The 18,722-nt window shown below is 39.4% G+C and overlaps 2 protein-coding genes across 4 annotated transcripts; both read right to left on the bottom strand.

Annotated features, from left to right (window-relative positions):
• Positions 1-1,129: 1,129 nt before the first annotated feature.
• Positions 1,130-15,157, bottom strand: LOC113171633 (E3 ubiquitin-protein ligase MARCH6-like). 2 transcript variants are annotated; one of them, XM_026374124.2, is made up of 26 exons: positions 14,921-15,157; positions 13,727-13,826; positions 13,491-13,564; positions 13,233-13,376; positions 12,757-12,829; positions 12,246-12,426; positions 11,703-11,943; positions 11,200-11,261; positions 10,866-10,898; positions 9,390-9,441; positions 9,141-9,199; positions 8,961-9,041; positions 8,690-8,758; positions 8,459-8,533; positions 8,137-8,271; positions 7,936-8,055; positions 6,789-6,889; positions 6,544-6,681; positions 6,114-6,324; positions 5,963-6,032; positions 5,669-5,850; positions 5,442-5,576; positions 5,239-5,328; positions 4,835-4,967; positions 3,835-3,970; positions 1,130-1,514 (listed from the first exon to the last, which is right to left on the bottom strand). In XM_026374124.2, exons 1-26 carry the CDS (start codon positions 14,937-14,939, stop codon positions 1,430-1,432), a joined length of 2,799 nt encoding a protein of 932 aa, XP_026229909.1. In that variant the 5' UTR covers positions 14,940-15,157; the 3' UTR covers positions 1,130-1,429. The 2 variants fall into 2 exon arrangements, with proteins under 2 accessions (XP_026229909.1, XP_026229910.1); XM_026374125.2 differs by having other exon boundaries at positions 11,200-11,258.
• A 69-nt stretch (positions 15,158-15,226) lies between these two features.
• On the bottom strand, positions 15,227-17,965 carry atpsckmt (fATP synthase c subunit lysine N-methyltransferase). 2 transcript variants are annotated; one of them, XM_026374128.1, is made up of 5 exons: positions 17,416-17,965; positions 17,179-17,316; positions 16,501-16,601; positions 16,221-16,271; positions 15,761-15,895 (listed from the first exon to the last, which is right to left on the bottom strand). In XM_026374128.1, coding segments are annotated over exons 1-5 (576 nt in total). In that variant the 5' UTR covers positions 17,701-17,965; the 3' UTR covers positions 15,761-15,894. The 2 variants fall into 2 exon arrangements, with proteins under 2 accessions (XP_026229912.1, XP_026229913.1); XM_026374127.2 differs by lacking the exon at positions 16,501-16,601 and having other exon boundaries at positions 15,227-15,895.
• Positions 17,966-18,722: the final 757 nt, after the last annotated feature.

The following is an 18,722-nucleotide window of genomic DNA, read 5'->3' as shown; positions in this document are numbered from 1 at the left end:
AGTGAGAAACATATCAAACTTGACTAATCTAGCAATCACTAGCTGTTTATTCAGATTTCATTTGTGTCTCCAGGTCATCAGCAAGCTAATGTTAACCATCTCACTTATTGGGTGTATTTAATAACTTTTACTTTTTTACACAAGAATTTGTTTGTGTGGTGCAACCTATTTTAATTTAGTCCTCTGCTCATGTAATGCGTTTTATATGTTATGTTACTAGTCTAAGTTTGATGTCACACAAATTATGTAACTGCCCCCAGAAGCACGATACCACACTCCAAAGGCCAAACATTTTGGAAACCAACTGTTACACTGTCATGTAAAAAACATGTGACCTGAGCTTAGCAGGTGACAGCAAAGAAAACAAACCTAAGTTAAGATAACATAAAAGTTAACCATGGCAGTTGCCATATCCACCAACTGATTTCCAGCATTTTACTCACGTGATTCACTTTTTACAAATCAAAAACAATATTTTGTCACTTAGAGTTGTTTGTATAGTTTTTTTTTTTTTTTTAGCTGTCGTCTCCTGTTAAGAAAGTGAAGACAGGTAAGAGTGTGAACAGCTGATTAGCAGCACTAAAACTTTGTCAGGTTGAGGAATCCTCCTCTCTTGAAGGTGGTGGTACACTGCCAGGACAAATTCACTCACATCAAAAACAACTAAAACAAACAAAGAACAGGTCCTGGGTTGCTTCCAGATTGTCCAACATGTTTTTTTCTTTTCATATCTTTAGTTCTAAGGAAACCTCAGAGGATTATCCAACAGCTTACTCCACACACACTAAAAATAGTTGAAAACACATCTAATAAAACATCTAAAAAAAATTAAATTAAAATAAAAAAAAAAGTACAATCACACTGCTACATCACGTACGTCCCTCCTCATTACCGACGACCTTAATCTCACAAATCTGCAATGAGAACAGATCTACAGGGCCGTCCAGATATCTCCTCTACAGCTCTGAAAATGTTAAGCGCCACTCAGTGTGACCAAGACAACATTTGACAACAAACATTCAATGGGAAGCACAATCTGAGGTAAAAGCTACGTTCAACTAAACCAACTTCAGCTCAAATCTTTCAAAATGGACAACTTAAAAAGTCACCTGCAGCAAAGAGCAAAAAAAAAAAAAAAAAGACAGACACATCTGACAGCGGGGACAATGTCGTGGTTCTGCTGACTTTCAGTCATGCTAACAGTTTTGTACAGGCTGGCCAAAAACCTCGTGCAGAAATTCAAATTTCTGTCAGTAGTGACGTTTGAGACTATTTTGTCCTCACCCTTCAGCGTCTTTTGTCTGACAAACCTGTGACTGCACAGAACGACTAGAGTGCAGTCAAAACTTCTGTTGTGTTTAATGTTGACGGTCAAGCAAGGAGGAAGCAAAAGGGTTTCACCGCAGGAGCTCACTCAGCAGTGTGAGGTCTATGAGGTGGTGCTGTATGAGGAGGTGGACGTATTCCTGACTGTCTTTCGTTCATAGTTCACAAGTCGCTGTCCCACCAGGTATCTGGAAGAGAAACAAAGATAACGGTCCTTTGAAATCCACTGTTAAAAGTCACATTTACAAAACTCTTATTTTCATTTTTAGACGTGTAATTCCCAGAAACTGTAGTTTCCTTTTGTTGCTCATTATTCTCTTCTTTCTACACACACACACACACACACACACACACACACACACACACACACACACACACACACACACACACACACACACACACACACACACACACACACACACACATCATGGCGTAGTGGTATCATGTTAGGGTAGATTGATTTTCCGTCTGTGACAACTGTCTTAACCCCCATACCTTTCACCTAAACACTGTAAGGGTCTAACAATTCCGCAAACACACAGTTCAGTACACTAAGTACTACTGGTGCTTTTGAAACATGGACATCCTACACTTTGTACGGTCCCTGAAAGCCTCACAACACTGATGACATAGATTCTTTAATATCCCTGAAAAGCACTAAAGCTGACAGACTCCTCATGCTACACCTTCTATGTAGACACTGTCTTACTTTCTCAATGTAATCCCTGCAGCGATGGGAGTGCTGCAGTTCTGTCTTCCTTGACAACAGACAGATGTTTGTGTAATGATTTTGGCCTTTCAAAACTCTACTAGTATATGCTCATTTAAAGTTTAGCCACCTTTATCCTTCACCTTCACAATATCTCACGCAGAACATTTTAAATACAACAAATACTGCAACACTAATGAAAGCAAAAACCTTTAAAGTGATCACTGTGCAATCAATGATTTGTCAATGAGAGTAAGCTGAGTTGCTGCAAATGAGCTGAGTGAGATTTGTACATTTGAACATTAAGCATATCTTTAAAAACAACAACAACAACAACAAAAAAAACATTAGAGTTCACTGCCATAATTTAGCAGAACTGCAAGTTTCAATGAAATCTGCAGAAACACAAGGAGGAAAGTCCTCCAAGCTTTGGCAAGGTGGGACAGGCTAAATCACAGCCACCGTTAATTAAGAAACACAAGCTGAAGTGTAAAGAATGGGCCACAAATACGTTAAGACTGATTTCTTAAAGCTTTTATGTACTGATGAGATGATCTGATGGATGGACTGTGGCTGGATTGCTCATGGATGCAGGGCACCAGTTAAATTGTCAGTAAGGTGGTAGAGCCATAATGATGTGGGCTGCTAGCAGTTAGGGAAAACAACATACATCTATGAACAGCATCTGATAGTCTGTGTTGGCAGCTTCAGCTAAAATTAGCCACAAATAAATTATGGGTTCCATGGCTGTAAGACTCACGCAAGTGCAAAGAATATGATGGCTATATATATACACAAATGGGCAATGTTATTGCAATTTTCTTTGCTCAAACATATATGTTTACTATTAGTGTCTGCTGTACATTTGCAAAACCAATAATTTGTTATCAAGTTACCTGCATTGTGTTTTCTTAAAGAGAGTTGCCTATCCCATCACTATCCCAGTTGCTATATCCCTCTGAAACAGAAACTAACTTAATTTGTTCTTGGTATAGCTTTCGTTTTTGTTAATAAAAATAAATTTGCAATGATAATATTTTTGCAACAATTAAAATAATACTGACAAAATACACTTGCATAACAATTATGCACGCATTGTATTTCCAGAGTTATTGCTCCCAAGAGTACATCAGCCTCAATCATTGTGAAATTAAAGAAGACTTTTGTAAAGTTTCTCAGCACCAGGGACAGGGAGATTGTTCAAGGTTAATGGAAAGATGAATGAAGCCAAATAGAGAGAGGATCTTGGAGAAACTTGCTCTGAAATGCACAACCTGAAACTAAACCACGTTGATATTTCAGTACAACAATGACCTAAATACATCCAAGGCAACAGAGAGAGGCTTTGGGACAAAGTCTCTGACTGTCACTGATGAGTGGCCCATCCAGAGCCCAGACGAAAACCCTTTAAACATCTGTGGAGAGACCTGAAATAAATGGTAGCTCACAAACATATTCCATCAAATTTGATGGAACTTGAGAGAGGATGTGTCATTAAAACTTGAGAAACTGCCCAAATACAGATGTGGATTTAAAGGAAGAACATGTATTCCCCTTGTCATTTAGGATTATAATGAAGTGTGTATAAAGTGAAGGGCTCTGAATACATTCAAGATTTTAGATTTTTGAAATACTGTATTGCACAATTACACAGTAGTTTTTGTGACAATATAAGATATATATATAGACCCATATTTAGAAACAAAGATAAAGAGAGGCAGAGATCTTTTTTCTGTTTTTGTTTTTAGTGCTCATCATAAACCAAGTCCATCTAAAAGGAGATTAAGGTGTGTACTGACTTGTCATTTTTGATGTGTTCGTATAAGCGTTTGAACTGTCGTATCTGGAAGGACAGAATGGCCAACAGTACGACAACCATGAGCAGGAATGGATAAATCCTCCTCTCCACAAGCATCTGCATCTCTGGCTGCACACCTGCAGAAGGAGAGAGAGAAGCAAGGAGAGAGACATAGAGGTGAAGGAAAGAAAGAAAATATAAACGCTGTGATGTCTCTAGACAATGATGAACTGCACTAGGGAGGGAGAAAGACTTTAATTTAATAAAATAGCATGGCATGATTTAGAGGTGAAGAAACAAAGTAAATAAAAGACTAAACAATTTGTTGTACTTTGGTTTGAACAATAACTAAAATCCTCATTTCCACAATGGCTGGAAAGTCCTACTAAATGAGTTGTTTAAATGCATGTGTTGTCCTATTCAACATCAAAAACACTTGTTAAAAGTAAAAGGGGAGTCTTGGGTCAGCTTTGCATACAAAGCACTGCTCAAACGAGCCCTGTGTCCAAATTACTAAGGACCTGCCTGCTCGCTGGTCTGTGTCTGAATTTTATCTGCTACGGTTTCCAATTTACAAGAAATTGATGTTTCAAAATAAACATCCAAAATACCAAATGTTAATTTCCAATTTTTAATATTTATTGACTATTGACAATAATTAATCACAGATTCATTACATACATTTCAAAAAGTAGGCTATGGTTAAGTAAAATACATTCGGTTAAACTACTACAACTGGAGAGCAGTTGTGTATTATTTGTGAAGTCAAACTAATTCCCTGTCAGCTGCAACAACTTTGTGTTAGCAAAAATTAATAAACCAAATATATGATAAACTAGGTGATTGTAGAGAAAACTAAAGCAGTGAGGGAGACTTTAGGGAAAAGTGAAGAGAGACTAATGTGTCCTCTCTTGCTCTATTACCTTGAAAACAGATTCTTGTTAGGTACAATAAACTAGAAAGTCCCTGCCCAACAGACATAACCATAAATAAAGACTTACCGAGCAGTGGTGTAACGCCTTTACAGATGGTGTAGGGCACACAAAGAGACAGCAGCAGGACGCAGATGACTGGGGCAGCCAGCCTTCTCACAATGAAATGGAGGTCGATATTTCGGATTCCATTAGCATACACCTACAGCAGGAACAGAGAAGTTACTGACAGGTTTGTTTTAGCTCATTCCAAAAGCAGCTCATTTCATTTAGTTCTTAAAAATGAACTAGCCTTACTAAATTTGGCTAAGTCCTTCAAATGTGCTTCTATACAAAGGCTTTTATCAAGCAAACAATACAGTGTGGACATGATCTACTTGAACTGAATGAATCATATGAAGTGATATAGCCACAGGTTTCATCATCTTTTAAGTAGTACTGATCACATGAAGCAAAAAACATTAGTTTCTGACCTGTTCAATGACAGTTTTGAGCCACCACTGTGGGCCCATCAGTGTGATGGCAGCAATGATTTTAGCATGGAGCACACCCAAAGCCCAGTCCTGCAAAACCAACATAGACCAACCTTTAAGTGGCTGCTGGAATATCTCATGTATGCACCAGTAGCCTAGATTGGATTTGAATAGATTTCTCACAAAGTCTCAAAAAGTCCTACCTGCCAGGGATAGAAGAGAGGTGTCTGGTATAATGGGACTCTTAGAGGAGCAACAACAACCAGCTCAAATAGCAGACCCAACAGCAGAGGAACCACCCCAGCTAACAGGAGTGCCACCACGATGGTCTTTAGAATCTGTTTTCGAAACAATGTCACATTATTCAACAATTAATACAGGAGTTTTATTTTGTCACTAACTGGAAGGACTACAGACACATCCATGTTACCATGAGAGTCCACTCGTGAACTTTGAGCATGATGACAGTCCGTCCCTGTGGCATCCAGGACAGCAGTACAGTGGCGGCTCGAATGGACAGCCAGCAGACATACAGACCACTGGCTGCTGTGTACAGTTCATGCACCATAGCGCTGCCCATCCAGAAAGACATCAGCCAGCGTCCCACAAACACTGAGAGAAGAGGAAGAGAAGGCCACGTGAGAACAGAGGTGGCAAGAATTACAGAGAGCAGAGAAAGGGGATTGTAAAGTGCAGAGAATGCTTGCTGGTGCACACAGCTTACCAGGCAGTGTAAGGCAGATCAGACTAGCCAGCAGCAGCGTCACACACATGAAAACAACCAGCAGAATGATCTAAAAACACAAGTAAATGAGTAAGAAAAAGATCATGTATTTTCAAACAGGATCTTTGAAAACTGTAACTTTGTCAGTCACCTTGAGCGGAAAGTTGATGGGCCGGTGGTATGGCTGAAAACCCACAGGACCACCCTGCTGCAGAATGGCCTGATGGGCAGCATGAAGCCCCTCCCCCAGTCCGGGGATCCGATTGTTGTTATGGCGACCAGGAGGGTTGTTGTTGTTGGGTTGGTTGTCAGGCTGGTTGTCCTCATCTTCATGGTCCCCCAGCAGGTATGAGTGAAGGTCACTGCAAGGAGTCATCATAGCTGGTTATTTTATTAAACAGATGTTTGCGTGGATACATTTTGTTTAAATACTATTGTTGTGAGGACATTTTAGTCCTGTGAGGACTATAAGTTTTAGGGTTATGCATTTAAATGTAATGGTTAGCATTAGAGTAATGGGAAAGGGAAAGCATTATGTCAATTAGTGTCGTGTGTGTGTGTGTGTGTGTTTTTAAGCCTACAGCATGTATCCGGCTGTGAATGTCCACGCATGGACCAGTCGTTTGAGCCACTGGCGAGTGTGACCCTGCTCCAACAAAGCCGGCAGAACAACTTGAAGCAACAGCAGCTCCAAGGACAGCTCACTAACGGGAGCATCACTGCAGTGACAGAAAATAAACAGAAATTACAAATGGTAATCCAGTAACCAGTAACAGACACTTTCATTTTTAACGTCTAAAATGCAGAATTTTAAAGCAATGGGTACCTGTAAAGCATGACGTTGTAGGGAAGAAAGACTGGGAAGAGCAGCTTAATGATTCTAACAGGAAGCCAAAGCATCAGTAAAACTATAGAACCAAACACCACCTGGAAACACACACACACACACACACACACACAATATCACAAACTGGAAACCTTTGTAAGTATAAAATGTAAACAGTACAATTTGCATATCTAGAAGTAATCTGACATAAACAAGGGCATAGCTTTTATAATTTGGGTGTCCTGGCTCTTTAAAAAGGCTCTCAACCCTCAATTTTGTTTTCCAGTTTTGTCAGTATTTTATAGTCATTATTAAAAAATACAATTCATATTGTGTGTAGAAACTATGTTCTTAAAGAAAAGTATTTGTTTTTGTTAATTTCATTCAAACCTTTTGTTGAACCAAATACTCTGGTCCCACCCAAACTGACAAGACAGACCTGATTTTGGGGAGTGTTACATACGAGTTATTCTGGTACAGGTTAGTTCCACATTACCACACAGTAATATGTTGATTTCAAAATGTCCATTAGTGACTCATTTCTCAACATCATATTACCAACAGTAGCCTCCCTGACATCACCCATGCTGTCAATGTGTCTGTGTCTTGCTGTCACGTAAACAGAACCACCGTCTCTCTTTTGAAAACTAGTTATCTTCGGTTACCACAGAAACAAGCACAATGAAGTAAACCAACTTGTTTTGAGTCTTTATGCTTCCTTCTGATGGTTTTTGGTGAATTATCACCACCACTTCTGGATTGGAGTGTGCTTTCCTGAATTTCCTACACACCCACTTGTGCCGCTGATGTCGTCACGGTTCCTTTTCAGATTCTTTTGGTGTTTATTGGTGACTGGCAGACAGCTTTGAAGTAAGTTACTGCAATCTTCTGGACTGAAGCGTGCTCCATTTAGCTATTTTTGCTTTACCAAATTTAGTGCACGCCCACTCATGACAATGACATGGTTCCAGTTCAGATTAATCTCACATCTGATTCTTGCAGGAAAACAGAATTCTAGTTTCTGAGGAAAACTTCTTGGTCGAAATGCTAAGAACTTGGTTCGCAAATGAGAACTGAACCAGTTCTATCTTGGTCAAGAAACACCCTGAGTGATGTTGAAGCTAAACAATTGGTAGAAAACACTGACCACAGAGAGAATAAACCTCCGAAGATGTCTGTAGATGGGCAGATGAATCATCTCTTGGACTGGGTTAAAGTCTGGATCATTCAGGTTCCTCAGGAACCACAGCACGCCTGGCCGGAGAACCTGCACACAAACACAAACAGACATTTAGAATATTATGAACAAGAAAATGTGACCGTGACTGTTCGGAGTTGTCCACTATACCTCTCTGAGCAGTAGGATGAATGAGGCGAAGTAGAAGACGTAGACCATGCCAACCAGCCAGTGGAGGAACATAGTGGTACCAGGAGCAGAGTCAAAACTCTGCTCTCTGTCTTTAAGCGTGGCATCAAACATCTCCTATAGTGAGAAAAGGGACTGGTTTTATTTCATGTGTTTTCAATACCAATGAGCTGGAACATTTTGAGATTTTTGAGAACTTTCTTAATCAAATCTGGATAAATGAATTATTGTGGTTAATTATTGGTCAACCATCAAACCATTTGACAAAAGGATCACTTGAGCATACTTCGCATTATTGTCTTACCAGAGAGCAAATATCGAGCCACCAACCACAGATCAGTGGGAACAAGCCTATCTCCATGACAACCAGCAGGGACACCTGTGAGATAAAAATGCAAATCCAATTTAATTTCTTTAATTTTCTTTTTGTCATGTAATCATAATTTTACTAATTAGTGTTTCAACTGCGAATGCTACTTTGATCAAAATATATTTACAGACAAGTTTCAGACTTTTAGGTTTTCATTTCATTTACCTTGACAACAATGTAGCAGACACCCAGGAGGCGCCTGGAACGCTGGAACTTTACTAATGAAGCCAATGCCTGAAGGAGGCGCAGTTAAGGAAACTAAATGTGAGATTATCATCCAGTCTGTAGTCTTACCTCCTGTAAGACTTGAAAAACCTTTTATCGAGAAAGATATTTCAAATAACTATGCACAAACCACAAATTATATTCAAAGAATAAGGTGTGTGACAAATTTTTGTACTTCCACATAAGGTGATTTGATCAATGCACAGGATACATGGCAGACTATGAGAGCTCCAGCCAGGAGGATGTAGCCCAGTATGGTGGTGATGAGGCCATCAAAGTGTGAAGCTTTGATCTGTGAAATAGAAATAATGTTATCAAATAAATGCAGTCAATGTATGACACACGAATGGAAAGTGCACGAGTGTCCCCTCATGACTTGTTGGGCACTTACATAGTCTTCAAACCCCAGTCCAACAACTGAGAAATGGCCAATGTGATACGGGCAAAAAGCTGGTCAGAAATACAGAAGTTAGTGTAAAATTGATGTGATGGTTGAATGTATGAGAATGTATATAGGACTTTCTTTTCATCACTGAACTAAAGGGACAATCCTGCTCACCCTATAATTCCCTAATGCTTAAGAGTTTCTCAAAGATAATGACGGTGTGCATAGCATCACTACACTGTAGGTTCAACTTACCAAACACAAGGATGAAGAGCGTGTTGAGAGACACCACCCAGAAGACATGCTCCTAGAAAAGACATATAATGTTCTGTCAAAGTTACATAATTTCTAGCTTTACAATATTCTGTCACTGTGGCTGTGCGACAGTGACTTTGTGTTTACACAAATGTAAGTGTACTGTGCAGTGTACAGTGAGTTCTTGTGATGTAATTCATATCCTGGATGACTGGATGATGAGGGCGGAAATATTATTTAATCAGTTTTTTAGTCCCTCCATAACTAACCACAACTTACAAAGATTTGTTAATTAATTCAATAGAATTGATTCAATAAGCAGACTTGAAACTGGGTGAACAAAACCTTATCAAAACCTCATCCAAGTCTCATATCAAAAAGTGCCAATCTCTGCAGTAAAGGTTTTCCCCTCCAGACAGAATACAAGAGCAGCAAGCACATAAACATCTCCAGTTTTCTTTTGCCTTTGTCTTCATTCTTGTATTTAATTTCTATTTTATTTGGCTCCTCATCTGTGTTTTCCAGCTTCAATAAATAAAAACAATCGGAGTGAAATGACCTGCAGCAAACATCCACGATAGTCATGATTTTCACTCATCTGTAGTAGTGACAATTTGACAGTTAATATAATTCACAACTGTCACATGGCCAGTATGCTAGGTTGAAATACACTAATGTTCAAAGTCTGGGGTCCTGAAATGTCCTTGTTTTTCAAAGAAAAGCTGATTATTTTGCCCATTTAAAAAAAACATCAAGACCAGAAAGTAATTGTGAATGTTGTTCTTGGCTATCATAGCTGGAAACAGCTGTTTTTATATAATTCTATATTATAATTCTTATATAATTCTGCTCTATATTTTTATAGAATATCTACATAGGTATATACTGGCCCATCAATAACATACATCAGTCTTGTGCTCCAATGTCCGTTGTGTTTACTTATGCATATTTAATCAAATTAAAAGGTTATTTGATCAATACAGAATACAATTATCTTAACCCAGCAGAAAAGCGTTGTGTTGATTAAGGAAGCAATAAAACTGGAGTAATTGAGGGTTCATTACAGACTAAAAATAGACAAAAGCAAAGATCTTTCTTCTCAATAGTGAAACTAATCAGTCTGTTCTTATTCTAGGAAATTAAGAATATGCCTTGCGCAAAACTTTTAACATCACTGTGTACTCTTCCCATCACAGAGTAGCGCAAACTGGCTCTAACCAGAAACGTAACAAGAGTTCAGAGGATCAGTGCACAACTGAGCAAGAGGACAAATATTCTACATTAAAGTGTCCAGTCTGAAAAACAGGTACCTCACAGGACCTTAACTGGCAGCTTCATTAAATAGTGCCATATAAGTCCGGCCTACACTTCACTAGTGAAGAGGCAACTCCAGGATGCTAGCCTTATAGGCAGCGTTCACTGGAATATGCTGGAAAAAGAACAGTACAAAAGCAGAAGGAATGTGGGTGCACTTACCAAGAAAACTAGGGAGCCATCCAGCCCTAGCATCTAGAACATAAATAGAGAATAATGTCATAATAAACCCTTTTTACACATATAAATGAAGATAGACATTAAATTCTGCTGATATAGAAATAAGTAAAGCTTCTATCAATGTATAGATCCTATCTCAAGTTAGTGACAAACAACATCTCTCGAAATGCTGAAAATACAGTATGCTCCTTTAAATTCATCTACCAACTAACTGCTACTCTCCTTATACTTTACTTTTTAGCACCATGCCTTAGCTACATGGCAACATTTTATGGAGCAAAAGACAGAGGAAATAAAAAGAAAAAAAGATTCCCACTCTTTCCCAGGTCAGCTCCTCTGCTGCACGGTCCCACTCCAGAGCATTCCAGTTCAGATCTTCTGGAAAGGAGATTAAAAAACAACTCAACCAGTAAGGACACCATCAATGTACAGTGACAATTTCCCTACGTAAGCCCACTGCAATGTACTGTACAATGAGGTTACACAGGCACCTCACTGACAATACTAACTGTTGCAGTTTTGCAAGTGGAGTATTTGCCCATTATTGGAAGACTGCATGTGTCTCCCCTGCTAAATCTACATTTGCTTATATTTATAAAATACAATGACATTGGTCAAGGACCGAAAACACTAAATTCAATAAAGATTTAAGTAAATAAGCACAACACAGGTTTTTGTTCTTTTTGAATTTTTTAAATTTAGATTTGCAGCTTCTAAGTACAGAGGAATAAAAACACCAGTTTAGGCAGTCATGTTTAAATAGGTAAACAGTATCAAATGCTCTATATCAAAGTTCAATGTTTTTATGCTCACACTGACCTTGTCCTCCATTGTTAGCATCAGCAGCATCTTCTTCTCTGCCTTCTTCATCCTCCTCTTCTTCATCGTCCTCCCCATCGTCATCTTCATCATCATCATCCAGTTCACCTCCATTTCCCTGGTTGCCAACTTCATGTTGATTGGCAGGAGCTGGTGCGTCTGCAGCAGGATCAGCAAGTTGCTGAGCTGCTGCAGCGTCTGCAGCAGCTTGAGCGTTGTCTGCATCGTTACCTTCCAGAACCTGAATCAAAATAATAAAAGTTAGTGAGTGGTTGACTTGGATTTATATATTTATATATTTTGGCCACCCTATTTACACAAATGAGAAAGTCAAAACATTAGAAACTAACCACTAGGGCCACAATAATAAAAATACAGCAGAACTGATGGCAGAGCTGTTGTATTGGAATGCATTAGATTGTACAGGTGAACCTAACAAAGCAGCCAGTGAGAGTATTTACCAGTACACTACTGTCCTGATTTATGCGCAGCTAGAAGAGGTTGTAGTTGAGGTGTAACCTAGCGCTCTTGAACTGAGCTCACCACATTAGCTGGTGCAGGGCCGTGGGGCTGGTTGGGAACTAGTGGGGGTTGATTCTGCTCTAACCAGTGAGGGGCGCCACCATGGACAATCTGCTCTCTTAGCCACACCAAACTGATGAAGGCGCACAGCGTGCAAGTGACTACAAAACAACCCTGGAGGCAGTCTGCGAGCAGGTTTTGTCTGCAAGAAGAAGTTAAACAATTTCAAACAAAGTTTTAGACAAACAGAAAGAAAAGATGACATGATGGCAGTTTATTAGGTACCTACCTACCTACCTAAAATCAATTCAATGTAGTACAACAAAAATCAACATCATCACCTATCATATGCACTGCTGCATTACATTGCATCAATTTTAACCTGGTGTACCTAATAAACTGACAACTTCATGGAAATGTTTAGAAATCTCTAGTGTCCAATATATGGAGATCACAAACACCTGCAATATAATGAAGCATGACAGTTTGAGAAAGACAAAAGGGTCAAAACCATAGAGTAAGTCAAACTTACGTTGAAAGCATATCTAATGGGAGAGTAAGTAGGGAGCTCACAGAGCCAGTAAATAAACACTTGTAAATGCGACCTGTGAAGAAAGCACAGATGATTATGTCAATAACAACACTCTGAGAATCTATTTAATAACCAGCAACTGGTGTGACAGTACAGTTAAACTAAGAGCAATGCTCTAAATGAGACACAAGAGCCTTTAACCAAAAACAGACTGAAGTCATACTTTACCGAGCTACATGTTGTTAGCCAGTAGGCACAATAAGAGCTCAGTTCCATCAGAAGCTGTGATTTGTGGCTTAAAACATTTAAGTTGTTATTGCAGACTGAGTCATATCGTTATCGTTATTACCAAACTTTGTAGTTCTTCCAAACAACTTAAAGACTGCTTAACATTCATTATGCCTTCACCTTTTATTTAAACAACTGCTGATATAATCTTTTGTGTTTTCTCGTTATAATAGAATGAAGGGACTTACATGCTGTGAGAGGTACTACGCCTAACCACGCAAAGGCTACCAATGTATAGTGGAACCAATATCTGATGGCTGTTCCAATACTAGTGACCAGCCCTGCAAAGATATCTTGAGCAGGCAAGCGAGAGGGCATGTCTGGAGAGTAGACTGAAAAAAAGGACCAAAGAGGAAATCAGAGAAATAATTAGTTCTTTAAGTATCAGTTATTTAGGAATCAGATCGGATTTGATAAAAAACAAACAAACAAAAAAAACAACTTACTTGGTGTAAATGCAAACCTGTGTTTGCATAATTCACAGTATTCTTTTCTGCTGTGTTTCAACCACTGCAGTAAGCTGTGAAAGAAAACAAAAAGAGCTCTAGAATGTTTACCCATTTAATCCTATGGAAACATCACATCACTTGAACCCTATGTCCAACAATCTTCCTGTCAGGCTCTAGTAAAATCAAACAACGTTTCCAGTCTTCTTCAAATGAAAACTGAATTGTCAACATACCATTCCTGATGGATAAACTTAATGCTCCCAGTGCAAACACAGGGGTGGTAGAGCGGCTTGTCCTGGGTGCCCTCCGACCGACATACCCGGCAGATGTCCGCTGTGCAGTTGACACACAAGAACATTACATGGCATACCATATCTTTATGTAGTTATTTCTCTCAGTGGACCTGGCAGTTTGCATTTCTATCAATTCCATCACTTGATCAGGTATTTACTTTGATTCATGCCTGACACACACTGGAACTATGATACAAAATGTTAAAATGTAAAACTTCCATGCAAGTTTCCTGCAGAACATAAATACTCTCAGCTAATTTTAATCTGTGGCACATTTGGGATGAGCATGTGTCTTTGGTGAATCCAACAGGACAGGTCATATACTGACTGTAGGACACACTGTAATCCTTGGATTACCTGTGTCACTTGATGACAAAAATAAAATAACTAAAATTAGACCAGGATGCAAGAGCATAGCACCAGTTAGAATACCTGGGATGCTCGACGGTGACTGACTTCATTCATAAACGTCTGGCTATATTAAAAAATGTGAACAAGGAGTATCAAACTTTGAAATAGCTGACCATCAAGTTTATATTTACTGCCTTTCCAAGGAGGATAAGTAGCTCTGAGATAAACTATGACCGATACAAGAGTAGAACAGTGTTTGTTACAGATCGGTACATGGTAGTAAACAAACCGTGTGGGCTGACCCGTGTGTCACCTTAACGTTATTTAGCGTATCACACTAACGTTACGTAATGATAACGGCTGCACTAAAACTTGTTAAATGTTAGATTTTAACTCAGTAATTTGCCAGATTACATATTGTACTCAAGTGTAATGGTCGGATATCCCGTTACACCACCCTCAATTCAGTGATAAAAGGGTGTAATGTTAGTGCATTTAAGCAAAACAACAGAAACCTCGCTCCTTTTTATTTACAACAGCTGATAGCTAACGGAATAAGCTAATGATAGCGGGCTAGCTAGCTAACGCTAATTGGCTAACTGTTTCTTTAATTCCAGCAAACCTTTGTCACAGTTTAGGAAAACACTGAATAGATCATTGGCACTGGCAGACGTTACTACTAACCAACAGACTGATGCATACATGGTCTATAAGAGCGGTTGCACAAGTATGCGTTGAGAACTAGAGCAATCAAGTTTAAACATGAACGTTAGCGTTAGCTACCTTCCTCTGCGGTGTCCATCTTGACTTGCTGCTAAAGCAGCCCTGCTCCACAGCACTCCGGCTAGTCAGTCGGTATAAAAAGCGATGACCGCTAGCTATCTACATGTACACATTTCAACTAAATATTCAGTCTTCGGTTGTCTTTGACGTGACCAAACTTTTCCAAATTAAATAAAGCATTTTCAAGTCATACTAAATCCGCAAGCGGCCAGGACATGCAACAAGACGATTATGCAGCGTTTTCAGCTCCAACGCTAGATGGCGCACACACGCAACCATTCAGTTTGTACAGTGTTGATTTTTATTGCGAAATACAGAAGGTACACGAGCCGAAAAGCAGGACAGAGAATACTAAAGTGTAAAACCGTACAAAATAACAAAATAATGCGGTGAACAGTCTTCTGTCATTGCCACTTAGCAGTCTCTTGGCAACCTTTCCTACAAAAAATACACAGCTATAATCATGGCCAGCACCACGTTTTCCTGATAGCGATGATCAGTTTGATCATTCAGTCCACTTTAGATGATGAATTAATGTAACCACCCAATAACAGTACCGTTTCCAGCCATTTTTATATTGGAAAAACTCAAACGTTGACATTAATTAATGTGGGTCACACTTTGTAGTGCACTGTGAATAGTTTTTCCTAACCATTTCAAGTAGACATGGCATGTATTAAAAATAAATCTATAATAAACAGCTCATCCCACATCACAATGCCAGATGACAACTTCAGTAGAACTGAGTGTTTGTGTTTATGTCTGTGAATCTGGTGTGTCCTCCTCTTCCGGAGTTGTCTTTGTCGTTCTTTGTGGCGGGTGTGATTTAAATGTCAATGCATCGTACACCCATACAGTGTCTATGCCCTCCCCAGCAGTATGTTCAGGTACCCAGGTAGGGAAAGGAAAGCGACAGGCCACGACCTTCGCTGTGCTTGGTAACTCCTCTGCCAGCTTTAGCTCCAGCTGGTCCATCTGCAGATACACACACAAACAATTAAGATAATGTGAGTCAAACTTGGGGATTCTGAAACATAAACAAATCTGCAGGTAGCTAAGTGTGGCAAGAATTCACAGCTACAGTGTGTGTTTTGATACCGTCAGTTTCTGTAAGGAGCAAGCCAACTGTCATGCTTGGCTAGCAAGTACTAAGTGGACAGCGGTACAACAACACTAAAAGGTGCTGAAGGTAATATTACCAAAACACGCCTATATATGACCTATATTTTCTCACATTTACATTCAATTCTAAGACAGGAAAAAGAATCTAAGTTGATTTAAGACAAACTGAGGAACTTACCATCTGGGGGACCCCAAAAATGACAACATTGGAGTACTGGGCAAAACTGACCTAGCAAAAGGAATGAGAAATAATGAGAATAATAATGAAAAGACACCCGGACACATTAATGTGGTAATTTTATCTTTCTTACACTACAGAGGCTTTACTGTATATTCAGGCCTATTCATCTCTTATTTTTCACCCCGTTTGCAAAGGGGATTTAATTTTAAATGGATAAAATAGCATGGAGCCTCAATAACTGTGACATGGAAGAGGTCTGCAACCACCAGAACTCTACCTGGAGTTGGTCTTCTGGCAAAACTGAGTAACTGGACACAAAGGGCTCAGGTCTTGAACATGACAGTAAACAGACACTTCCAAACCAATCTGATGAAGGATCTACCAGGAAAAATGGGATAAACTGCCCAAATGTACATGAGGAAATTTTATAGAGATGTAGCAAAGAAGTCTTAAAGCTGCTGCCAAATGAGCTTGAATTAATCAAGAGTGATTTCAATTCATTTCAGTTTTGCATTTAATGCCATTTCTAAATTGACTTAAATATGTTTTAACTTAATTATAGCAGCTTATTACATGTAGACTGATTTTTAAAATAAAATCGGCACACAAAGTAGTAGTGAAGGGTTTGATACAAAGTGTTGTTTAAGATTCTCAGTCATCCAGATAAAGTTATCTGGAAGTTGAGTCATGACAACTGGACTTTCTTGTTCCTGAAAACATTTCAGTTCTCAAACTGAGACTGAAGAAGCTACTTGAACAAGTACTGAAATGTTTCGTCCTAACAAGAAGGACGTCCAGTTGCCATGACTCACTTGGATTTGAAGTGACTGTAAGTCATATCTGATGTTTGCAACAGCAAAGCAATGACTCCTTTGGTAACCAAATGTACTGACACACGTTCCAACCCCAGAACACTACAGTACATACTTAAGCATAACAATCAAGTATGACTGACCTTCCACAGGTCAGAGATGTGGAAGGATGTGCAGCGGTGCACTCCCTCTCTCCAGGCCTTGTATCGCGAATACCACACCAGCCAGGGGTTCAGCTCAAAGCCTGATGCCTGAAAGCCACGCTTGGCTGCTGCTATCACCTGCAAAGGGAATGGTGGAAGCAGGAAAATACAATTGGTGACATACTGCAGGCACCGACATGTGCATCGTGTCACCGACATCAAGAACATAACACTTACTATCCTTCCATCTCCACTCCCAATGTCCACCAGTGTCCCTGACCTGGCCCGCAGCACCGTGAGGACATTCTCCACCTGAGCTGTGGTCGCTGGGACAAACGGCAGACAGACTTTTCTCAGGGCTGGAGCGACAAACGGAGCGGCCACCGCGTACAAAGCGACAAGCGATCCTCCCACCACCCCGGTGGCAAGGAGACCCAGTCGGCTTCTGCTCCTGCTGTCCCCGGTACCACTCTTACAATGACCCGCATGTGTTGAGTCCAGAAAAAGTTCTTCTTGTGACATGACGCTTGCTTATCCGAAATGTTACACTTTATAAATGTAAAGCTATCCTTAACGCTAGCTCAACCGGAACTGCATTATGCTAAAGTTTAGCTGACAAAGCTAGCTACCGACGGCGAGGTTTACATGAATAGAACTACATATCATGCAAATATACAGCATCTATTTGTTATGCTAATTCAAAAGCGCTAAATAAGTAATAATACATCAGAAAACTGTTCCTAGCGGTCCTGCTATCCTACTGTACATGCACTTGACATGACCTGTGCAGCGCTGTCAAAAGCCCGAAAGGGTAACAATATTTGCTGAGGAAGGTTCCTCTTCGCACAAGGTGTACATCAATTCAAAATAAAGTACAAATAAATACACATAGTGAAATGCAGAGTTAAGGAAAATGGAACAAATTTAATGAAACAAACAAACAGAGTCAGGACAGCCATATAAATCTGAAATAACAGGACAAACCAAGCATTGAAAACTGACACACATGAATAAATATCAGCCAAATAAACAATGTAAACATTTACACACCAGCAGAAAACAGAAAATCCATTTCTTCCCATGATAACATAAGATTTAACCTGACTTCTTTTAGTGCTGTGGGTATTTTACATTGAACATTTTCTTGAGTTTAACATATCAACATTTACACATTTGGTGTATAATATGTGCCCTATGTTATATCTACTAACAGTACAATAGTGTCTAGACATACAGTAAACACTGTAAAGAATCATTCATTCACAAAATAATCTTAAATATGATAGCCTGTATTCTATTCTAGAGTTCAAACATCCTCCTACAACAATGGAGAACAGAAAAGAAAAAAGGGAACTGTGGTGAATTAATGTGGGAATGTGTGCATAGAAATACTTCTTTGATACATCCCTTTCAAATATGAAAGTTCACTTCAGTTCCACTACCTTACACAGGAGAACATTATCATAGCAGTGTTGTATTCAAGATGTGCAACACTTGCTCCTAAACTCTTTGGCTGTGGGGTATTTTACTATAGCTGCTTGTTA

The sequence above is a fragment of the Anabas testudineus genome, chromosome 17, assembly GCF_900324465.2.
Source record: "Anabas testudineus chromosome 17, fAnaTes1.2, whole genome shotgun sequence".
Classification (NCBI taxonomy): Eukaryota; Metazoa; Chordata; class Actinopteri; order Anabantiformes; family Anabantidae; genus Anabas; species Anabas testudineus.
The sequence above is the reverse complement of the archived record's forward strand: the minus strand, read 5'-3'. Positions and strand labels throughout refer to the sequence as shown.